The sequence below is a fragment of the Terrapene carolina genome, unplaced genomic scaffold (assembly GCF_002925995.2).
Source record: "Terrapene carolina triunguis isolate 2854851 unplaced genomic scaffold, T_m_triunguis-2.0 Scaffold53, whole genome shotgun sequence".
NCBI classification, from domain to species: domain Eukaryota; kingdom Metazoa; phylum Chordata; order Testudines; family Emydidae; genus Terrapene; species Terrapene triunguis.
The window spans coordinates 3,009,845-3,035,279 of NW_020664404.1; the positions used below are offsets into that span (position 1 = coordinate 3,009,845).

General features: G+C 45.7%; 1 protein-coding gene across 1 annotated transcript in view; it reads left to right on the top strand.

Annotated features, from left to right (window-relative positions):
- The first annotated feature begins 1,225 nt into the window (after positions 1–1,225).
- LOC112107523 (pyroglutamylated RF-amide peptide receptor-like) overlaps positions 1,226–25,435 on the top strand; it is an 88,791-nt gene continuing 64,581 nt past the window's right edge. Inside the window, exon 1 of the mRNA XM_024201262.2 lies at positions 1,226–1,568. Within this exon, the coding sequence (XP_024057030.2) occupies positions 1,226–1,568 (343 nt within the window). The remainder of the gene's footprint in view (positions 1,569–25,435) is intronic.

Genomic DNA, 25,435 nt, shown 5'->3' on the forward strand with positions numbered 1-25,435 from the left:
AGGCAGTGGGGGCCAAGGGCGATGGTGCACTGGGGGAGGCAGCAGGGCCAGAGGTGATGGGGGGTGAGCTCAGGCCAGAGCCCGCCACCACATAGCCAGAGAACGGAGCCCAAAGCCACACACCCAGGGGACAGAGCCTAGGGACAGAACCCAAAGCCCCTGGCTGGAGCCTGCCACCTGCCACCCCAGGGATGAAGCTCAACTCCAGCTCCCCCGGGAAGGTGGGGAACTCACTGGTTGCCTGCTCCTCTGGCTTGTGTGTCTCCAGAGGGGCCCAACCACTGCTGGTGGCCCCTAGGGAGGGGCTGTTGCTTCCCCCCCCCCGCCAAAAAAAAAATCACTGCCCAGGAAGCTGTGGCTGCAAGAAAATCCCCTGGTGGCTGCATGTGGCCAAGGTGGCTGCATTTGAGGTTAACTGACAGGAGAGATTATTCGAGCCCTGCTTTCTTTTTCTGACTGGAGTCTAGAGGTCTGCACGTTTAATGAGCCAGGATTGACAGCTGCCTACTCTGTCATTTGCCTGTGATCTCCTCTGCCCCAGAGGAAACTCCTGGTGCCACCAACTTGCCAATCAGCCCAGGGCGCATGGAAATACCATGGGAATGTGTCATGCAGCAATTTCTGTTTCGGGATGGGAATGAGGCTTACTCTGCGTCTCCCTATTCCTGGGAGGAAGAGAGAAACTGCTCTGCCAGAACTGGAGTGATAAGCCATCACTCACGTCTTCAGATCTCAGAAGCGAGGCTACTAAAGGAGAGAGACACAGAGACAGAGAAAAGCAGGCTGCAGCGCACCAAGGCAGTGCTGAGTCCAGCAGCACAACCCCCTAGCAAGCTGCAGCTGCTCAGGAACTCTTCTTCGCCTGAGAGGGTGATTATTTTTGCCCAGGGGGCAGTGGCAGGAGGTGCTGTTTCAATCCCAGAGCGCACGCTGGAGCAGAAGGCAGGGCGCTTGCAGTTTGGTTCGCTGGCTGCGCGGAGCGCACAGTTTGGCAGCATGGAGTGAAGAGCGAGCTGAGCAGCCAGGAGAGAAGACACATGCTGGCAGCAGCACCATGGACAGGGCTGGGACGCGGAGCCACTCCAGAGGTCAGCACCATGGAGAGCGCACCGGTCCTGCGTTAGGCAGCGGGATACAGCCCTGAGCTGAGCGCGCTGGGTGCCTGGATTCAGCACCAAGGACAAGGCTCCGGCGTGAGACCGGGCTCCCACCAGGGACCAGCACCATGGAGAGGAGACTGAACGTGACCCCGGAGGCGCTCAACAGGCTCCTGGAGGAGCACAACATGACCAGGGAAGAGTTCATTGCCGCCTACGGCCTCAAACCCCTCGTGTACATCCCAGAGCTGCCTCCCAGTGCCAAGGTTGTCTTCCTGGTGCTCTACATCATCATCTTCGCACTGGCTCTTCTGGGCAACAGCCTGGTGGTCTACATCATAATCCGGCGGAAAGCCATGAGAACAGCCACCAATATTTTCATCTGCTCCCTGGCTTGCAGTGACCTGCTGGTCACTTTCTTCTGCATCCCTTTCACTCTCCTGCAGAACGTCTCCTCAGAATGGCTAGGTGGTAAGTCTGTCCAAGTGAGCTCACCCCCACCCTTCCCCTTGCTTCTTTCCCCAAGGCTTGAGACCTGCCACAGGTTGTCTACTGTCCATTAACCAACTCCCCCCCCCGCCTTATAGCTACGTTGTAGACCATGTCCATACTTTGCTGTTTCAAAACCAGATGTTCCTTCTCTTTAGCTGAGTAAGCAGAATCATTTTAAAAGCTGTTGGAATAATTCAGTTCCTTCCACACTTAACAAATCATTCCATCAGCCTCTGGGTGTGGGAGGGAGTTGTACTCTGGTAATTGCTTTTGCAAACTCTGTCACAACGCTGCCATGTTGCAAATGGCTCAATAAATTGTGGCTATTTCCGGTTTTTAAAAGAAATTAGGGTCACATGCAGAAAAATGAACCTTCATAACCTTTAAAAAAATAAAAATGCAATAAACTCACACCAGATGGTTTTGTGTTTTGCTAACAATTTGCAATTTCCACCTCTTTGTCTTCTGTTATCTTTGTCAGCTTGTAGTTTTCTGAGTCTCTCTTTGTAGCTACAATTAGGAACCTGTCACTTAGCCTGGGAAAACATGTTATTGGGTCACAAATGAGTTATGAGTGTCCCTTTAGGCAGGGTATGAAAGATAATGCTAGTATCCACATTTTATCATTTAAATTTGCATGTATGTGGCTATGGTGTTGTTATATTATTATTTATTTGTATTACCAGAGTACCTCTGAGCCCTACCCATATATTAAGACCTCATTGTGTTATATGGTACCTAGTTATACAAAAGAAAATGTGGCATGCTCTGACATTCAGAAAGGAGGAGTAAATAATCACCAGGACACTAGTCAAAGGGTGGTTAATACTCACTGAAATCAAGCTATGTGTATAAGGCGTGACAAGACTATGATAACTGAATCAGTACATCAAGATACATCACACTGGGATCTTCGCAATTGGGTCTAGAAGTGAAGTTTTCATTAGGCAAGACTAGAGTGAATTCAGTCACATTGCTATTGGCTCTAAGTGGCATGCCCACAAGTGGTAACATTTTCTAGTTGCTGCTTACTGTCAAAAAGTATTTTCCTTTGAAAGCATGAGGGAAAACCAGGGAAAATGTGACCAATCTGATTGTTAAAATTTGAATGCCCCACTGGTTGGACTGAGGAGCAAAAGTGTAGTCATAAAGTTAGATAGATATGTAACTGAATAATCACTACAGGATCAATGAGGAGGATGTCATCAGTAAAACCAGACTCCAGGGCATCCTCTTAGATTCATGGGCCTGTTCTACACTACAAAGTTAGGTCGACATATGCCGCGTTAGGTCAAGTTAATAATGTGTCTACACTACCGAGTCCTTTCTGCCAACCTAAAGGGCTTGTAAAGTCGACTTCTGTACTCCACCTCCACAAGAGGTGTAGTGCTTCAGTCGACATCCACTCGTCAACATGGGGATCGTGTAGACACTGCGCTATGTTATTCGAAGGAATTGGCCTCCAGGAGGTGTCCCACAGTGCTCTTCTGTGACCACTCTGGAGAGCACTTTCAACTCCACTGCACTTCTGCCAGGTACACAGGAAACAGCTGCCCACCTGTTAAAGCCCCGGGAACTTTTGAATTTTCATTTCCTGTTTGATCGGCGTGGAGAGCTCATCAGCACAACTGACCATGGATACTCAAGGCTGCAAACGTGCTCCAGCATGGAGCACACAGGAGGTGGTGGATCTTATTGCTGTGTGGGGAGAAGAGTCTGTGCAGGCAGAGCTCCGAATCAACAGAAGAAATGCTAATATCTATGCCAAAATCGCGCAGGGCATGGGGGAGAAGGGCTACACCAGGGACACACAGCTGTGCCCCATGTAAATAAAGGAGCTTCGGCAAGTGTACCAGAAGACAAGGGAGGTGACCAGTCGCTCTGGTTCTGAGCCACAGACATGCTGCTTCTATGAGGAGCTGTATGCAATTCTAGGTGGCAACCCCGCCACTACCCCAAAACGCTCTGTGGATACCTCCCAGGAGCCCCGGGCGACCTTGGGCAACAACGAGGAGGACATTGTTGACCAGGAAGAGGAGGAGGAGGAGAATGCGCAGCAGACAAGTGGAGGATCTATTCTCCCCGAAAGCCAAGAACTTTTTTTAAACTCTGGAGCCCATCCCCTCACAGGGCCAGTTGGCGGCAGAGCATGATGCTGGGGAAGGCACCTCTGGTGAGTGCACATTTCCAATCAAACTGTGGGGATGAAATGCTATTATTTTAAATGTTGAATCTGATTTTAAAAATTGGGATAGTGGTTATCGGTGGCCATTCCAGCTATGCAGAGGGTGCGCTCCAAAAAAGACTATTTATGTGCCCGGGGATGGCCCGGGAATCTTCCATGGAGATCTCTAGGAAGCTTTCATGGAGGTACTCTGCAATCTTTTGCAGAAGGTTTCTGGGAAGGGCTGCTTTATTTCATCCACCACCGTAGGACACTTTCCTGCGCCACTCCGGTATTAACTCTTCTGGCACCATTGCGGCACACAGCATTGCAGCATAAGGACCAGGTCTGTACCCAGACGCTTGTAGCATCTGCTCCCTTTCCGCCTCTGTTACCCTCAGGAGAGTGATAGCACATATGGTTACCTAGGAGAAACGAGGGAAGTTTTCAATGCTAGCCCTTAAACCGCAAGCAATTTGATAAGTAATCCACCCCTGTTTGGTGAATTCACACAACCACACTTTCCCGAGCGTGCCCTGGTTGTGGTTGGAAGGAATCACTGCGTATTGCAGCCAGCATTTAAAGAAGGGGGGGGGCAACACTTCCTGTTCGTCTCCCTTCCACCCCAACCCTGTGCTGCTTTTGTAACAATGAAACTATTTGCGGGGCTTTATGCTGGTGCCTGTCCTTAAACATCATCCAGGTTGCTATGGGAAAGGGGGTTGTGCTGAGGTTGGAACCAGGAGGTTGAAGACTCAGGAGGACATGTTCAATGAGTTAATGTGCGCCTGCGAGAGTGACAAGACGGAGCTCAGCGCATTGAGGATTGCATGGTCCAACAACCTGCACAATGACCACATGGACAGGAGACCATGCAGGGAACACAGGCGTCACACACAGGATGAGATGGTGCGGATTATGAGGGAGCAAACAAACAAGTTGAGGCATCTGGTTGAGGTTCAAGAAAGGAAGCTGGACACTAGAGTCCCACTGCAGCCTATGCTGAACCTGTTTCCCTCATCGCCAAGTTCCACATCCTCCTCTCCCAGACATCCTAGGATGCAGGGGGAGGAGGGGGAGAGTTTGGTATCCCTTGCACTCAACTCCAGGGGAGGGTACAAGGACCAGAAGGCACCCATTCCCACACCTTTGATTGTTATTGCAGTGCAGTTGTAAGCAAGTTGTCCTGGTTTCTCTCTCTACGCCCTCTGCCCCCCGGTGTTATCAGCCCCTTAGCCCCAGGTTATCTTTGCTGTCTCTCTTGGTTTGTGAGCATAAAAAAATAAATGGATTGAGGAGAAAAGGTTCTTTATTCATTCAGCACACAGTGGTTAGTGGGGGAGGAGTTTACAGGGGAGGACATGCAATGAAGGGGACAGCTAGGTAAGGAACAACACACATAAGTGTTACATTACTGTGGGTCATGGATGAAACTAGTTTTCAAAGCCTCACAGAGACAGTGTGCCTTGATGTGCTCTTCTTATTGCCCTGGTGTCTGGCTGCTCAAAACTGGCTGCCAGGCAATCTGCCTTAATGCCCACGCCACTGGAAACTTTTCTCCCTTTGTTTCACAGATATTATGGAGCACACATCAACAACAACGGGGATATTGCTTTCATTGAGGTCTAATCTAGTAAGCAAACTACACCAGTGGGCTTTTAAACATCCAAAGGCACATTCCACCACCATTCTGCACTAGCTCAGCCTATGGTTGAACCACTCCTTACTGCTGTCCAGGCTGCCTGTGTACAGCTTCGCGAGCCATGGGAGAAAGGGGTAGGTTGGGTCTCCCAGGATCACGATTGGCATTTCAACATCACCAATGGTTATTTTGTAGTCTGGAAAGAAAGTTCCTGCTTGCAGCTTTCTGAACAGACTGGAGTTCCTAAAGATGTGTGCATCATGCACCTTTCCCGACCATCCCACGTTGATGTCAGTGAAATGGCCCCTGTGATCCACCAGTGCTTGCAACACCATTGAGAGGTACCCCTTTCAGTTTATGTACTCTTTGGCAAGGTGGTCTGGTGCCAAGATAGGGATATGCATTCCGCCTATCGCCCCACCACAGTTAAGAAACCCCATCGCAGAAAAATCATTCATATGTCCTGCACGTTGCCCAGAATCACTACCCCACGGTAGATTTACCCACTCTGAATTGATTCCCCACTGACCGGTAGCAGTCTGGCATTGCAAGCTTCCACAGAGATATTGCCACTTGCTTCTCAACTGTCACAGCAGCTCTCATTTTAGTATTGCTGCGCTTCAGGGCTGGGGAAAGCTCTTCGCACAGTTCCATGAAAGTGGCTTTGCGCATTCGAAAGTTCTGCAGCCACTGCTCGTCATCCCATATCTGCATAACTAGGCGTTCCCACCAGTCAGTGCTTGTTTCCCAGGCCCAGAAGTGGCGCTCCACCGTGTCAAGGTGATGTGTGACTGTCGCCAGCATCTGCAAATTGCTCCACTCCAGGGCTTCCAGCAGGGTTGCTTGCGTGGCATCACTTTATTCTGTATGGTGGCTCCTGCTTCGGCTGAGTAAATACTGCAGGGTAAGGCATGAGGTGTTTGTAATGCTCACAACAACAGTGTACAGCTGAGCGGGGTCCATGCTTGCCGTGCTATGGCGTCTGCGCGGGTAACCCAGGCTTAGGGAAAAAGGCACGAAAAAGGCGTGGTTTGTTTGCTGTTGAGTTCAGGGAGGGAGGGAGGTAAGTGCATCATGGGAGGCTAATGCCATGTTCCCATAACCACCCGCACAAATATTTTGGTCCCATGAGACATTGCAAGCCTAACCCAACATTCCACTCGGCTACTGCTACCCACAGTGCAGCGCTCCGTGAGTCGATGCAAGCCCTACTAGTGAGGATGCACTCTGCCAACACAATGAGCATAGTGGGGACACGCAAAATCGACTTGCTTAAATCGGAGGCTCAATGTCGACTTAAATAAAATGGACCTAATTTTGTAGTGTAGACATACCCTATATTCCATTGTGATCATCTAGTCTGTCCTTCTGTATAGCACAAAGGATAGAAATACCCTAAAAATAATTCCTAGAGCATATTCTTTAGGTTATAAATGTGATCAAGTCATGATCATTTGTACCTAAATTACTGTTGATTTTTGGTTCTATAATCAGTTCCTCTTTATCTGTTAAGACAAGGTCTAATAAAGAGTTCCCCCAGGCTGGCTCCACAACTTTTTGAGTTAAGAAATGATCATCTATTAGTATGGCAACACCCATTTTTTCATGTCCTCTGTGTATATATATCTTCCTACTGTATTTTCCACTGTATGCAGCCGATGAAGTGGGTTTTAGCCCACAAAAGCTTATGCTCAAATAATGCATCCGAAGAAGTGGGTTGTAGCCCACGAAAGCTTATGCTCTAATAAATTTGTTAGTCTCTAAGGTGCCACAAGTACTCCTGTTCTTTTTGCGGATACAGACTAACACGGCTGCTACTCTGAAACCTGTCAAATAAATTTGTTAGTCTCTAAAGTGCCACAAGGACTCCTCGTTCTTTTTGCTGATACAGACTAAGACGGCTGCCCCTCTGAAACCTGTAGCCAGTGTGTGTTATACATGTACTCCTCTGGATCTGACCCACAGAAGATATGGGCTTTTACAGCCCAGAGCTACAGAGCCTGGCTTTTCAGCTATAGCTGTAGAGGCTAGGGCTGGCTGGCAAACAAGAATTCCATTTTGTGAACAATGCTGAGCTTTCGGAATCTGTTTTCATTCTGATTCAGAACAAAAACTGAGACCTTTTGAAAGTGATGGAAAAAATGTGAGAGGGGGAAAGAGACCCCAGCAAGCTCAGAATAACCCATAGCCTGGTGGTTATGGCATTCACCTGGGATGCGGAAAAAACAGGTTTATGTCCTAGCTCTGCCTGATTTGAAGCAGGATTTTGACATCTCCAATGAAAGCCTTAACCACTGGGGTAGAAAGTCAGTCTCTCCTATTGGAGCTGTTCCACTTTGTATAAATAATGAAATATTCATTGGGGCAGACCCAGAGACTGATGTTTAGGGCATTCATACAAGATGTAGGAGACCCAGGTTCAAGACCCTGCTCCAAATCAGAAAGAGCATGTATATGGCTAGGGCAACTCCAAATCAGAAAGAGCAGGGACTTGAGTCTCCCCCAACCTGGGTCAATACCTTCACCACTAGGCTATTAGCTATTCTAGGGTCCCTCTCCTTCCCCACAGAAATTCCATCCTGGATGTGAGAAACCTTCATCATGAACATTGGTGGAAAGAGATATGTTTCCCCAAAATGTTCTTGTTTTGACAAATTGGCATTTTCCAATGGAAAAAAACACGCAGTCAAAAAAATCCCAGCCACTCCAGTAGATACTCATGTCCATGGTTCCCAGTTCATCCCCACTTTTGGGCCAAGATGCCAGTCATCCCTGGGGAGTGCCTTGACACAATGTTCCCTGTTCATCTCTGCTTAATAGTGACAATGTAAATTGCCTTAAAGGGCCTGATGTACACAAGTTTACTTCTGCAACTCCACTGATCATAACTGGGCTATTCCTGATTTACTACAGTGCAAATGAGGGAGAACTGGGCCCAAAAAACTGCCTGTGTTGGTTATCTTTCCACTCATTTTGTTTCAGGGATGAATCACAGAGAGAAAAACTGTATTTGTTTCTTTTGTCTAGGCAGTATGGGAAGTGAGGACACATTTTATGTTTATGCATCATTCACTTTCACCTTTCATTTTAAGTAGCTGTCCATGTGAGTTACTCACTACATCTTTTTATTCTATTCTGGGGCTTGATTCATTCACCAGGGTGATGAATGTATAATTCTGATCTGGTGACATTTTACACCCATGACAAGGCAGGCAAGAATTAGTCTCAGATTCCTGTCCTAGAGTTGCATAGACCTCTATGACTAATTTACATCGCTTGTTTGCCAGATCTTCCACTATTTCTAGCAGTTGTTTCAACATGGTCAGGATTTTTGGTTTCTCCCTGGGCTTCTTTCTGATCCATGTAATTATTTGGTGTTACTGCTGTTTTATTTTGCTGAAAATAATGTTCCCTCAATATTTCCTTTGGATAAGCCTCCAGGACTTTCCAGCATTGCATGTACGGTAACAGATTGGTACCACTTTTCTAGATGCCTATATTCTATTTTTATATTTTCTTTTAATTCCAGATTAAAGATAGATAATTAAGAAAAGTCCAAGATGGTTTGTGGACTTAAGTTAATGGGACTATTTACATGAGTGAGACAACAGAATTTGGCTGCTGATCAACATGAACAGGGAGTCCTCACATGTGGGTCCTTATCATAGTCCTGAATTCAGCAACCCATCATTCAGCAAAGAGTATAAGCACATTTTGCCCCTTTAGCTTAATTGACTTCAATGGGACTTAAGACACATGCTTATACTTAAGACACACACTTTAGTGCTTTGCTGAACGGGGTGGACTTATGCCCATAAACGTTTTGCTGAATTGTGCCATGTTTAGGGCAGCGTCCATTGAAGTCGTCCCCAAAAGTACGTCAGCCCATGGTTCACAGGGTGAGTAAGGCAGAAGCTGTCCACTCGCACTTTTACAAAATGCTCCTCTAACCCCAGGCACTTGATCCATGTTTAACATGGCTCTCTGCCATTGCTGCCTTCTTATTGTGTAATGGCGCTTTCTGGAAAGGAAAATGATTAATCTCCATGACATGGTCCCCTGGTTCTATTTCCCCTCTATTGAAATAATTATGAACTCCCACTTAGGCCATTCTATGTACTTGCCTGCCCACCACAGTACACTTCATCTCTACTTGAAGGGTACCTCTACACTGCAGTCGGGGGGGAGGGGGTGGTAGTGAATGGCAGCCCATGTCGATGTACCCAGGCCAGCTCACTAACGATAGAAGTGAAGATGCCACACCCTGGCTGAATAAGCCCACCTGGACCTCCAGGTATGTACTCACTTGTGCAGCCCACATTGATGCCCACACTTCTGCATCCTCACTTCTATTTTTAGCAAGCTAGCATAGGGACTTCTACACGAGCTGCCATTCAGACTCTTGGCTGCAGCGTAAGCATAATACCCTGACTGAGATCCTCACTTTCTCACCCAAGCTATATCAAAAAACCCTGGATGAAATTCAATCCCGTACAGAAATCTATACACCACACAAGTCCTTATGCTGGCCTTCTGCACAGGAGTGAATTCCACATTCTCAGTATCATCTCAGTAATGCTTTCATTCTCCGGTGTTTCCCGAAGTCCCATCCATCAGCTTTAAATGGTTTCTCCTCTTTCCCTCAGTTCTCTGCCGAACGTTTTCTCCATGTTGATCTTAAGCTGGAATGACCTGTGCCAAGGTTTCCTGCTGCAGAGGAAAGACTCAGCTGTTTTCTCTCACTTTTAATATCTTTGATCAATGGTGCAGTAGTTCCAACTGTAATAGTGCTCGGTGCTATGATCTGTTATTTAGCAACTGGCAAAACAGTTTCTCTTGTTTTCATTATCGGTTCTTTCATCCCTTAAGGCACATAGAAATATCATAGAATTCCTTATGTTTTAATCAGGCCTTTGTAGCCTTGACTACAAAAGGTATATGGGTGAGATCCCCAGCTAGGGTAAATCAGTGTACTCCAATGAAATCAATAATATAATGCCAGTTTACCCCAGAGAAGTATCTGTATATATATATACACACACACACACAAATACACACACACACTTTTCATATTAATCCAGGAGTGGGAAAAAATGGAGATAAGCTAACATCAGGAGAACATCTTAAAACATCCATTGTATCCCACATGCCGCCTGCTCATTCTCCAGTCCAGAAAGGCTCCAAACACAACTGAACCACTGGGACTCTGCTGCATCCTGGAGCAGGATGCTAGGAATCCGTGCTCTGAGTTTCTGTACTCCCTACACAGTATGAGGGATTGCTCCTTGAAAGGCTCCTTTAATGGACACGTGCTGGGCTGGAGGTTCTCCTGCCATTGGGGTTCTCTGCTCCTGTCCTCCAATGGAGGGGGCTCTAGGGCTGCAGAGACCTCCCCTTCTCCAAATTTGAGGCTGGAAAGTCCGCAGGCAGTACTTGTTTTCTTGTATAATTCGATTCAAATCGGGTTTTTTTCTCCCTATTGCTCTGAGTGCATCATCAGAAAGTAGCTTCCAGCCAATTTGTTCTCTGTTTATTACTAAATGAGGTGATGCATCTCATATGTGGAAACACAGCTCTCTCCTGTTTAATCATGCAGACCATGTGCATTTTTAGGGTGGTGAATGAGTCTCGGGAGCTGGTGTTTCATCTGAATCATTGCAAGTAACGCTCTAAATGAGCAAATCCTGGAAATCCTCTCTGGTCCTTATATCTAAGAAGAATTGACTGAGGATCAATTATATTTCCCACGACCAGGAACTCTTATTCTAGTGCCCTCTGTGGAGCCCAGCTGTAGATTGTGAATTGCAGGGCTGTTCCATCCCATAATTTATCTAGTCTGATTTTCAATCACTCAAGTGTTGGGGTTTCTAGCACTTGAGAAAAGGAAGGGTAGGTAAGGCACAGGACTAGGAGTTCTGTTATTTGCCTAATCACAGACTTCCTGGGCCTGATACACTTACCCTGCACTTTTGGGGTCATTCGCACAGTGCAAAGTAACACACTAGCAAATCAGACTGGCAGCATTTTAACTGCACAAGGCACAGGGCAATGGTGAAACATGCCCCTTGCGAGGCCAAGTCACATCACCTCTTTCTGCTTCAATTCTCCCCTCTATAAAATGGGATACCACCTTCCTCTCTCACAGCAGTGTCGTGAGGCTAGATTCATCAACATTTGCCAAGTGCTCTCAAATCCCTGCTGCACTGTGCTAGATAACTGCAAACCACAAATAATATTATTCCCTTGGAGAAACTATTCCACTCTCTAACAGATCTAGATTCTCTCCCATGCCTATTGCAATGATACAAGTTGTTATAAAACTCTTAGCATAGTTGTAATTAGAAGGGAGTCTTAAAGGGGATCTAAGAGTTCAAAGGACACCAATCGTGACAGCCAGAGCATGAAACGTTGGCAGGAGAAGAGGCCAAACCCAATTTTCACTGCCTTGAAGATATGTGGCGCAAGACATCTGTTGCAACTAAAGTTTCCCCAAGCAATAATACCCAGGGCCTAGTTTGTCAGGGTTGCTAAGCACGTCGGCTTCAATAGGAGCTGCAGGCGCGCGCAGGAATTGTGAAAATAGCCTTGCCCCAATTCAGAAGGAACCAATCACCAGCTCTCTCACTGGGAGAAACCGAAGAGGAGAGCGACGTATTCTAGGAGTAAAGGCTGAACCTGTAACCTTGCAAGTTACTCGGATACTACGCTGACAAGTGCCATTGAAAGAGGGAACAGATGTGGCTGTAACGAAGGCCGCGGCTCAGCGATATGAAGCTCAGCTTGTCTTTTGCAGAATGCCAAGTTCAGCATCTCGATCAGTTCTTCAGCTTGAACACACTCTCCGCACTTCCTATCTGCTTCCCCCTCCTGCCCAATCACACATCCAATTACGATGCACACCTGCAGTGCCCTGAGCCTCAGCCCCCTGCACAATAGGTTTTGCTACAGCACATGCATGTCAGCTACTGTTTGATGAAAGAACTTACTTTTGATTCCGCTCTGACCGGTAGATCTTCTCCCGAACCGTAGCTTGTCCCCACTGAGAACAATTTTTTACATCTTTTCTAAAACCCATAAAAATCCACTTAGTCCCCAGGGGAGAGCCATTTTCTTTGGCACTGGTTCACTCATGCAGTTCGTTTGTTTTCTCTGTGTGTGTGAGAGAGACAGAGAGAATTGTTGCTGGTAAAGTCTGCTTGCAAAACTACTATTTCCCCTTGAGCAAGAAGGGAATTGAGACTGTGTCCTTGGGAAACAATCGAGTCTAGAAGAGTAGCAAAGGCTACCAGAGAGTGCACCTCCTCCAGCATCCCTGGAAGGCATTATTATTTCTCCTGACCTCTTCAGGCTGCCTCCAGCTAGTGTCTCAGGCAAAGTATCCCCTTCAGCCTGGCTCTGGAACTAAGTGCCACTCAAGAGCCCTAATTCAATAAATATTATTTCAAGTTTGATTTATTTAATGATTGGGCTGAGCCAGAGATCCAGAGGCTCTGAAATTAATTATTCTTTTATACAAACCCCAGGTATTATATTAAAAGTACACACTATTTTTGTTTGATTGGCCAAATAGACTAGTTTAAAATGTCTGGTGCCTCTGAAGTATTCTGTTGAGATTCAGCTGAGCCAGGGGAAATGTCTTTTTAAAGCAGCAGCTGATGTTTTATAGAAATGTGTCGGGGAAAAATGCTTATGCAGGAACAATGCTGCTTTTGGTTATGATATATTTTCTTCTCGGTCTTCATTTTTCTCTTCTCTGTCTTAGAGCTTATCTACATGGGGAAAGTAGTGCAGAATAAGTTAGGATATGAATTTAAAGCACAATAGCTATTCCAAAGTGGACTAAACTAAACCGAACAAATGCACTCAGTGCGGAATAGTGCGTCCACAAGGAGAGGTAATGCAGAATAGCTATTTTGGGCTATCTCCCCATGTAGACAAGCCCTTATTGTTGTATAACTATTCCTCCAGGGGAAGGAGAATAAGCTGAATAAGCTATGCTGGTATAGGGCACTTTTATACAGGTATAAATGCATCCACATTAGTGCATTTACTGGTTTAGCTATATCAGTAAAAAAAATCATACCCCTTACTGACATAGTTATACTGGCATAATTTTTCTAGTGTAGACTAGCTCTTAGGCTCAGGGAATCATAGAAATGTAGGGCTGGAAGGACCTCAAGAGGTTATCCAGTCCATCCCTCCCCCACACTGAGGCTGAATTAAGTATACCTAGATCAGTGATACTCAGACTGAGACTCATGAGCCACAGGTGGCTCTTGAATGTGTCTCCTGCAGTTCTTTGCAGCACATATTAAAACACTGTGTGATTGAATTATTAACCAAATTTATTAACCAATCAGGAGGCTTCTGCTATGTTATTAACCAATGGTACTTGATCAGTCATTTTACTGTGAGAATGAATATATATAGGTAAAGGAAACAATGAATTCACACAACTGTGGCTCTTTGGGGTAATGCTGATTGCTAATTTGGCTCCTGAACCACTGAGGTCTGAGTATCACTTGACCATCCCTGACAAGTGTCAGTCTAACCTGTTCTTAAAAACGTCACAAACTCCCAACAAAGCACAGCTTCATCGTTCCCAGGATCTCTCCTGTCCTGTTACTTCCATGAGCTAACCCTACCTATATCCTGTCCTCTCACTTAAGATCAGAACTGGTTGAAATTTTTTGAAATTTCAAAACTGGTGGTGTGGGGGGAAATCAGGAAAAATACCTATGACAGTTTTGTGATTTCCCCACCCTCTTTTTTTTTCTACTTGAGAGTGTCTGGGTATTTTTTTCTTCACATCGAAGCAAGGAGAAGTTAATACCAACTTTTATCTCAACTTCACATCCAGTTAACTCAAACCCCACAAGCAGGCATCTGCAATCTTCCCTGATGTGCATTTGCAGAGCCCAGCACTGCATGTAAATGGTGAGCCCTGAACCCCTCCAGCCACCTCCCACACCTTATAGTCAATAGTAGCTACTTCACACAAGTGCCTGGAATTGAATTTACCAAGAGGAGCTGCAAAGATTGCCCCTAAGAGCGCTCTGAACCTTCAGAATGCACTCTTTCAGGGTAGGTCACTAAGGTCCAGGTTAGGTGGCCAGCAGGTCACATGTATTGCTGCTGACGTTGGATTAGTTTATTTCCTCTCTGTGTGTTCACTTTGCCTTTGTGTCGCTCTGGCTGGTGATATTATAAGGGATGCAACAGTGAGGGTAGTTTTGCAGTCTGTGACCTCGTATACACCTAAAACTTAGACCGATCTAGCTACATTGCTCAGGGGTGTGAAAAATTCTCAGCCCTGAGACACATAATTAAGGGGACCTAAGCTCCAGTGTAGACAGCGCTAGGCTGATGGACGAATTATAGCTACCGCCTCTGGAGGGGGTGGATTTACTACAGCGATGGACAAAACCTCCCGTCGCTGAAGCAAGTGTCTAGGCTGTGTAGCTGCAGCTGTGCCACTGTATTGTAGACGCAGCCTGGGTCTATTTTAGGTAGCTTGCCCCTGCTTGTAACTGAGATCAGTGGGAGATACACATTCCAGGATCAGGCCATTTATACATTGGTTTAAAAGTCTGAGGATCTCAACGACATTTTAAAGTGGAAATCGATAAAAATAAATAAGCCAAGTGATCTTTGCCAATAGAATATTTTTGTTTCTCTGGAGGCACCAGCGGCTGCAAAAATCTATACTGGCAACAGTAACTTCACTCTATCTGAACCTTTCCCAGCTCGATGAGAGCATCAGTTAAAATGTTTGGATTGGACTCAGGAGGAGGGTCATGAGTAAAATGCAGGGGGGTAATAGCTCCAAGCTGTTGAAGCCGATTAGCACTTTTGGACTGGGAGCAGCATGTTTTTATCCAGCATTTTGATCCTCTTTGAACCAGAATCACGCAGCAATTTGGAAACAAAAAATTGTCAGCAAATTGCTTTGCTGGCCAAGGTATCTCCAGCCATGAAATCCAATTTCGGGGGAGTATTAGAGACTTTGAAAGATCAGATAAATTGTGACTGGGCCCTTTTTCTGGTGGAGTAATCAAGTGGACTCTTGATATAACAGATTACAGTCTGAGTAAAGACATACAGCACGAGTGGTCTCTAACCCTCTGTTCTGTGGGATATTTAACTCAACCTTTGTGGTAAAGGATCAATTCACTTTTGTTTCCAAGGCTCCCATTTAAAACATCGCCTTACCTGGACTGGGAAAATGCATTAACTACATCATTTGATATAATGAGGTTAAACATGATTTTGCCCTTTGTGTGAACAAGGATAGTTGCATTTCAGTGTGGTTAACTCCGGAGAACCCACAACCAGCCAAAACATTTTTAAACACAACAGATCCCTGCCTACACTAAGAGTATGTCTACACTGGAAATAAAATCCCACAATGCCTCAGAGCCTGGGGCAACTGAACCAGGTCACGGGGCTAAAATTAGCAGTGTAGATGTTTCAGATGAAGCCCAGTCTCTGAAACCCAGCGAGTGAGCATCTATTCCTAGCTTGGCCACTGGCCTGCTGGGTGGCCTTGGCAAGTCACTGCCCCACTCCATGCCTCAGTTTCCCCACTCTGTACTTCAGTTTCCCCATCTGACAAATGGGGATAATGACGTTAACCTCCTTTATAAATTACTTGAAGCCCTACTGATGAAAAGTGCTATTTAAGAGCTAGGTATTATTATAACATTAAGCACAGGTGTAGTAACAGTAAAGTCAATGGTACTGCTCATGTGCTTAATGTTAAGTATGTGCTACAAGGCTTTGCTGGATTGCGGGGGAGAGCAGGAGGGTCCACAAGCCAGATTTTGAAAAGTATTTAGGTGCCTAAAGAAGCAGAAGGGCACCTAGTGGAATTTTCAAAAGCTCTTAAGACCATCCATGGGGAGTTAGGTACCTAACCTCCTCTGACGCTTAGGAAAATCCCTGTAGGTGCCTCTCTGCATCTTCAGGCACCTAAATATCTTTGGAAATCTGGCCCCATATGACCAAGGGTAAGTTATTTAATTGCTCTGTGTCTCTGGAAGATTCTACATCACAGAGGTGTTCTGAAACTTAGTTAACTGCCTATCATGCTGGCCACTATTGTCTTGATTCCTTGTAGTCCCCCATCTGTCTGCACCCATCTGTCTCTTGTCTTGTACTGAGGTTGTAAGCTCTTTGGATCAGGGAAGGTCTTCTGTTTTGTATAGTACCTAGCACAATAGAGTCCCAATCCATGACTCAGGCTATGATAATACCATTAATTGTTTGCAAAACACTCAGAGATAGGTAAGGAAAAGTGCCAGAGACATACGGGTTATTATGAATTTATAGTTACAATATTATCAGTATTCATATTTCTTCACTCTGTTCAAGATTTTTTTCCCCTTGTACGCTGACAATGTGTTTTTATTTCATCTTTTAATTTTTCCCCCTCAAATACAAAAAGGAACAAAAGAAGCAAAACCATAAATAGCACAAAGGCAAAAAACTGCCTGAGACTAGGAAATGGAAGATAAGAGTGCAATTCAAGTTTCCAGTGCATAGTTAGAACAAATGACGTACACCGAGGACAGCTCTAGAGCAGAAGTTCCCTAAATTTTTTCAACGTTGCCCCTTGGACACCCATGCCCATGCATGCTCTGCTGCACCCCCAGCCTGGCCCCACCCAATCCCGAATGTTCCACCCCCTCCTGCAGCCTCAGCCAGTTTCCCCTGCCTTGCAGCCAAGCCCCATCAGACTGCACCCGCTGCCCCCAGCATTCAGGCTGGGGTGCAAGGCAGAGGGGCAGGAACAGCAACAGGCAACCATGGGGGCTGGCCTGCTCCCCAACGACTCCCCGCTGGATACCCCTGCCCAGCATCAGGCCATCAACAGGGCTGACTTGCTCCCTAGCCACTCTGCTGGATGCCGTTCCCCAGAAAGCAGCAAGGACGTGGAAATGCTCCATCCCAGGCTTGAGCCCTGTCAGCCCGGGCTGGGAGGTTCACGCCCAGCTGCAGTGCAGACACACTCATATAGGCCCAGATCCAGCAAAAGTTCTGCATGTGCTTTACTGTAAGCCATTATTAATATATTACTATAATGCCCGGAGACCAACTAAAAACTGGGTCCTATTGTGCTAGGCATTGTAAAAACATAATCATAGACAGTCCCTGACACAAAGAGCTTATGATCTGACTAGACAAGGGGTCAGGGAAAGGGGGGAATACCATGAGTAATCCCACTGATTTCAATCAGATTTCAAGTTAAGCATGTGGCCTGAGTCTTTGCAGGTGTGAGACCCAAGTGCCTAACAGTAGGTATAAGAATGTGGGACTGATGGCATCCTGAAGTTAAACATAGGGTTAAATGCTTTTCTGGGTCAGGACCAGGCTTTCTGTAACCCATGCTTTCAAACAATTGTCTCTTAAAGGCATCAGCACTATTAGCATATAACAAAAGCTGATTCTGCTCCAGTCATCTAGCAAGATAATGTAGGGACAACTTTCTATTGGGCACACATAATCTATCATAGACCTTAGTTCTTCCTGAACGGCTGACACATCGGGCCATCCAGTTCCTCCACTGATTACGATTGCCCACTACTTGTGATACTTCTTCCCAGATAATGCCAGAGCATTCACTATCCTCTGTCACTGTCTACTGCCAGTTCTGCCTTGGCCTTCCTCGCTTTTTCATTCCTCCCTTAGGCATCCAATTCAATGCTTGCTTAGCATGTCTCCCATCTCCATAGAGTACATATCCCTCTCCCCTGAGCCATCTTTCTTTGATGATGTTTTCTAACATGGCCTGCTCCGCCAGCTCCCTCACCTCTCGCATTTGTTATTTCGTCCTTCCATGAAAGGTATTCTATCTTCCTCGGCCCTATGTGGCAAGCAGCTTCCAACTTCTTTTTGTCATTGGCCTAGTTTCTGCTTTGGCCAGTAGCATGCTCAGTACAATTGTACTGTATAATCTGACCTTCAGTTTGGTGTGGAGACCTCTGTTTCACCAGATGATGTTCATCTCTCCAATGATGGTGCTTGCTTTTCCTGATCTCACATGAACATCTTTATGGCAGCCACCTTCAAATGTCATCACACTCCACAGGTATTACCATTCCTATAAATTGTACCCTGTCTTCCCTGCCAAGTTCATGAAAAATTAACCCCAAGATCCTGTTTTTATTCTTTCCTCTCCTTCACCTTTTCTTACCCTTAGTCTACTCTGTCCATTACGACGGTCCAGCTAAATTTGCTAAAGTGCATTCTTCGAGCAGATCTTTATCCAGGTTTATAAAAGGGTTTAGCATGGAAATATACATTGCAACAAAACCCACATGGCTGAGAAGCTGGATGACTTTCAACTCCTCATGGTTAGTTTACAACACACACACACACACACTCTGAGGTGCTGTGTTGTGAGCTGCTAGCACAAAGTTTGTTCCAGCCAGAAAGCTGTTTTTTTTTTAAATTATCTGATTTAAGACAGACAACACAAGACCCTCAGCAGGCAAAAATCGGCATAGCTCAGCTGAGCATATTGGAACTATACTGATTTATACAAGCAGAGAATCTGGCTCTAAAGTGTTTTGGAGAAGCTCGGTGAAAATTCAAAATGTGATTCACTCTTCTTCTTCCTCCCTTGTTACTACTAAAAGTGAAGAACAGGAGCTTCATTAAGTGTTTGAGGCTAGGGATTAAGGGCTGGATTCTGATCTCAGTTACTCTGATGCAACTGCAGAGTCAGTGGGATGATTCTGGATTTACACTGTGCTCAGGATCCAGTCCCTGCTTCTGCAGCATTTGCCCTGTTTCTTCGGAGTCTCGGCTAATTGTACATGATCTCCTGCATTTAGAAAAGAACCTGTAAGGTACATAAGTATGCAGTGAGGGCTCTGAGTTTTATGGAGAGCACCGAGGTTAATAACCTTATCTCTAGTGCTGCTTCCCCGCCCTGAACATCACACACTAGGTTGAAAGTATCCTATTTACATGGCGTTTAGGGAAATAGATATTTGCTACCTGCTGAAACTTGGTCAACAAGATTATCTGCTAGTAACACTGATTGTTATTTTGGCGGCAAGAGTACGTGGCTGTGTCATTGGAATGCCTGGCCCACTGCCCTGCTCAGAACAATGCACAGAGTAATACTTCTGTTCCTCCCGGTTCCATGTACTTGTCACAGTTATTAACGTTAGCTGTACAGTGCACATGGCCCTAGGGAGCTCCCGAACAACCGTGGCGAGAATCCAACAAACAGCCTTGGCAATAGAGCTTTGCTAAGCCAGGAGTCTCCACACTTACAACGTTTGCTTTCATTCCAAATCAGAATAAGATGTCAACATTTGGCGCCTCCCACAAGCGGAAACCCTCCAAGCGATCGCTTTTGAGGTCAGCTGAATCATTTTGTTTTGACATCAGCAAAACATTTTGCTTCAATGGAGACTTTTTATAGTACATTATAAAGAGGATATAAATGATCATACAAATATTAAAGTCGATGCTAAAAAGTCATTTTGAAATGGAAAAAAGTCTAAAACGAAACATTACGGGTTTTTTTTCCCCTAAACAAAATTTCAGTAGAATTGACACATTCCCACAGAATATTTAATGTCATTGAATCAGCGTTTTCCCATGGAAAATTTTCAACCAGCTCTACCTACTAGCAGATGATTGAGGGGCACTTCCAAAAGAACCCTTAACTTGGGACAGATTGCACCCAGCCTCCATGAAAAGGGGGTGGAGCCTTCATGCACCTGCCCTATTTCAATCTCTGTACTCCCCTGAGTACAAGGACGGCTCTGCAAAAGGGGTGGGACCACGATGGCCACCTCCACTACATGCTTGCCAAGAGAGCAGGGCACACTTCAGCCTTCTAAGGCCCATGGTGCCCCAGCTACATGATTATTTTTAGTATGCGAGCTTGCTGAGAGCTAGTACGAGTCTGTCTATGTGAGCTGGGAATCCCAGTCCTACCTCATAGTGTAGATGTAGCCCATGAGCTGGTACAGCAGGCATGCTCCCCTAGAGCTCTAAGTGTCTCTAGGAGGTGTTCAGCTTGCTGTGGCATCATCTCTCCTGAAGCTCACCCTGGGGCAGTACAGCTTCATGCCACCCACAGGGAGGGGCTATGTATGAATGTCACAAGTAGGTCCTTAAAGAGCTTCTTTGGCTATCCCTTGATGCAAGGATGATGTCTGCCAAGGGGGTTCACTGGTGAGTTTTTAAGTGGCTGAAGAGCCCAATTCTTGCCCTGCAGATTTTCCCACAGAAGTGTCAGGTGTGATCTTGGAGGAGACATAGTTATTGTCTGGAGTGTTGTGCCTTTTTCTTTCCTCCTTTGTTGCTTCTCTGTCTCATGAGCACGTCTGTTCTCCCCAAAGTGAGCTGTGGCTTGGTGTCTGGTGTGGCACCACCATATTCTGTTCTGCGCTGAGTCCTCCCAGTTTGTTGGGTTGATGCCTCCCTTTTTATTAAGATGTACTTTCAGTATGTCTTTGAAACGCTTCCACTGCCCTCCGCAAACCCTTCTTCCCTTACTTAACTGAGAGAAGAGTACTTGCTTCGGGAGCCGAGTGTCAGGCATACGTACACAGTGGCCAGCCCAGCAGAGTTGGTATTTCATGACCTGCGCTTCTATACTGTTGGTGTTGGCTGCAGAGAGAACACTGATGTTAGTGTGTCGGTCTTCCCAGCTGATCCTGAGAATCCTCCTGAGGCAGCGCTGCTGGAACCACTCCAGCTGTTTGAGATGTCGTCTGTAGGTTACCCGGGTCCCACACCCATAGAGAAGGGTGGGGATGACAACTGCCTTGTAAACCAAGATCTTGGTACCTGTTTGTAGATCCCTATCATTGAGTAGTCTTCCATAGGATGTGCTGGCACAGAGGATCCTGTATTCAATTTCTGTGTCAATGCTGGCTGTTTGGGAGAGGTGGCTGACAAGGTACGGAAAATGATCCACATTTTCCAGGGGTTCTCCGCTGATAGTGATTTGTGGAGTATGAAGAGTAGTTTGTGCAGGTGAGGGCTGGTAGAGTACCTTGGTTTTCCTGATGTTGAGAGAAAGACACAGGCTGTGATAGGCATCTGCAAAAAGATTTAGGGTGCTTTGCAGGTCGGCCTCTGCATGTGCAAGAATGACACAATCATCTGCATACTGAAGGTCAGTGATGCCAATTCTCATGATCTTAGATTTTGTTTGGAGATGTCCAAGATTGAGGAGATGGCCATCCATACAATACTCAATCCTGATTCTGTCAGGAAGGCAGTCACAGATGAGACTCAGGGTCACGGTAAGGTAAATGGAGAAGAGTGTTGGGGCAATGACACAGCCCTGCTTGACAATGGTGTGAATGGTGAATGATTCGGTCTCTGAGGCGTTGCACAAAGTGGTTGCAGTCATCCCATCATGGAGTAGTCTGATGATGGAAATGAATTTCTGTGGACAGACAAACCTACACAGCACCTTCCATAGGGCATCACGATTGATAGAGTCAAAGGCCTTGGTTAGGTCAATGAATGCCATAAACGGTTCCTGGTGTTGCTCTCTGCACTTCTCTTGAATCTGTTGTGCCACAAAGATCATGTCGGTTGTGCCACAGGATGGCCTGAAGCCACACTGTGATTCGGGGAGAAGTTCCTCGGCAAGGGGGAGGAGGCGGTTTAGTAGGATCCGGGCAAGAATCTTCCCTGTGATGGAGAGGAGAGCAATACCTCTGTAGTTCCCGCACAAAGATTTGTCCCCTTTCTTGAATATTGTAACTATGTTGGAGTTCTTAAAGTCAGGTGGAATTTCTTTGCAGATCCAGATTTTGTCGAGGAGTTAGCAAAGTTTGTGTTGGAGCATTGTTCCACCAGCTTTAAAAATCTCAGCTTAAAGAGCATATGGACAGCTAAGGCAAGTATAAGCAAAGAGCGTTCCCATTCTTCTCCTAGCACAGCACATACACACTCTATTAACCTATCAAGATACACCTAAGCTTTCATCAATGCTTGACTGTTCCTCAAAAGTTTCCCATGCAGGACCTCCTCTATCCTTGTCCCTTTCTCCTTCTGCTTTGGAAAGAGAAACTGTTTTATGCACCCAAGTTGGATCTAATAGGACCTACCTGTTCTGACTGCTAGGGTAAATCAGCAGAGTACCAAGCCCTACTGGTTACATTACAGGCCCCACTCAGCCTGAGTCCCATTGCGCTTTGCATTGTATAAACATGTAAGAGGCAGCCCTGTCTTCAAAGAGTTTAGATGTCACAGTGAATTGGCTGAATAGCTCCACAGCTCTCAGGAAGGTCCAGTATCAGAGGGGTAGCTGTGTTAGTCTGAATCTGTAAAAAGCAACAGAGGGTCCTGTGGCACCTTTAAGACTAACAGAAGTATTGGGAGCATAAGCTTTCGTGGGTAAGAACCTCACTTCTTCAGATGCAAGTAAAGAAGGTCCAGGTATTTAAAAGGCTGTTAGAGCAAATTATAGCTGCCCACTGGTAGCAAGTAAAATAATTAATCCATTTAGGCTAGGTCTACACTACAGCGGGGGGTCGACCTAAGATACGCAACTTCAGCTACGTGAATATCGTAGCTGAAGTTGCGTATTTTAGGTCGACTTACCTGGCTGTGAGGACGGGGGAAAGTCGACCGCTGCCGCGCTGCCGTCGACTCCACTGCCGCCTCTTGCCGCGGTGGATTTCCGGAGTCGACGGCAGAGCGATCAGGGATTGATTTTATCGCGTCTTCACTAGACGCGATAAGTCGATCCCAGAACATCGATTGCCTGCCGCCGGACCCTCCGGTAAGTGTAGATGTACCCTTAGACACATTTTATGCTATGCTCCTTTGACTCACACACACAGTTTTTGAGTTACAATAGAAAGCGAATGTGGCCTGAAACTGTGTTGGACTTAATGCAATAATCGCATTAAACCAGTTAAGCAGCCAAACAATTTTCACTGAACAAAGCCTCCCCATTAAAGGACTGTATCAAAATACTTCTAATTACAGATCCAAAATGCACAGAGCTTGCTTAATTCATGACAGTGTGTCCTGGGAATGCTGGATGATGCTCGGCACTACCGGACTGATTGTGCCCACTCTAGGGTGACCAGATCGCAAGTGTGAAAAATCGGGACAGAGTGTGGAGAGGTAATAGGAGCCCATATTAAAAAAAAGCCCCAAATATCTGGACTGTCCCTATAAAATCAGGACATCTGGTCACCCTAGCCCACTCCCTGTTTGTGAGGCCAGTGATTAGCAGCTCAAAGTACAAAGTCATTAATTTTAGACGAGCCCAGTTCCGATGGTTCTCTCACATTAGTCTCACAACAGTGTAAGTCTACCATCTTCAGTGGTACGACGGTAGCAAAGAGAGTCAGGGGCTGTATCTCCAAAGGCTCTGTTTTATTTTAATGTGGACTTTTCTCCAAAGTCTGGGGGTATTTGGAGCAACCTCTAATTGTCATAAAAGCGACCAGTAGAAATATCCCCCAAGTCAATGGGGGCTAGGCACCTAACCTGCTTTGGCACTTGTGAAATCCCCCAAGGTATCTCTCTGTATCTTTAGGTGCCTAAATACCTTGGTCAATCTGGCCCTACAGCTTTTCTTGACGGTGGATTGTACTCAGTAAATCTAACAGAATTTTCCCACTTCCACCTACTCTGATCTGATACTGTCAGATGTCTCTGGCACATCCTAATGTGACTGTCACTGGTACAATTACATAGGGAACCTGTACTGCCGCACATGGTTTTGATCCTTAGCTGGTGTCGATCAGCATAGTTCTATTGACTTCAGTGTGAGTTGTGAGGTTAAAACAGGGCCAAAATTGTCACACAAGTTTGGGATGCATTTAATCTGTAACTTCCAGAAAAACAGAAAGAAAGAAGCCACTCTCTGCTTCTTTGGCAATCTAGTTCCCCATGGCTGAAGATTAAGCTTGGTTTTATAGCCAGCAGAGTTCAGATCCACTCTCGGCAAACTTGCTGCAGTCTCATTTAAATTTAAACGTAAGGAACGCGGCTCTCCAAAAGAAAAAGGAAAAGTGCCTGTACAGCTTCTAAATGTGCTTGTTCTAGTACTATACAGTTGCCACTTCATCAAAGGCTTTAAAAATGGTTTACGGCCATTTCTTTTTTCTCATAAGTGCATTGGTTGCCATTAAAAAAAGAAGCATTATACTTCTGCTGTGGTAGAAATGTAGGCTATCCCATACTGCAGTATTTGCAATGATTCCCCCTGTTTGTGTTTCAGGAAAAAGCCATCAGCCTTATGTCAAATACATAAGATATGGGAAAGGGAGGGCTGCTGAGAAATACCAAGGAGCTGACTGGAAGGATGGTCTTGTAGTTAAGGCACTATACTAGGACTAAGGAAATATGGGTTTAATTGCTTATTTAGTTCCATGCGGATATGTGCAAAGTCATGCACAATGGAAAACATAATCCCAACTATACGGACAAAATGATGTGGTTTAAATTAGCTGTTAGCACTCAAGAAAGAGATCTTGGAGAGTTGTCTGGAAACATCTGCTCAATGTGCAGCAGCAGTCAAAAAAGCGAACAGAATATTAGGAACCATTAGGAAAGAGAGAGAATACAACAAAAAATATCATAATGTCACTATACAAATCCACGGTACGCCCACACCTTGAATACCGCAGGCAGTTCTGATCTCCCCATCTCCAAAAAGATACATTAGAATTGGAAAAAGTACAATGAATGTCAACAAAAATGATTAGGGGGATGGAACAGCTTCCATATGTGGAGAGATTAAAAGACTGGTATTGTTCATCTTGGAAAAGAGAGAACTCAGAGTGGATATGATAGAGATCTATAAAATCATGAATGGTGTGGAGAAAGTGCATAGGGAAGTGTTATTTACCCCTCCACATAACACACAAACCAGGGGGTCACACAATGCACAGTCAACCTGTGGAACTAGTTGCCAGGGGATGTTGTGACGGTCAAAAGTATAAATGGGTTTTAAAAAGAATTAGATCAGTTTATGAAGGTTAGGTCTATCAATAGCTATTAGCCAAGATGGTCAGGGACACAACCCCATGCTCC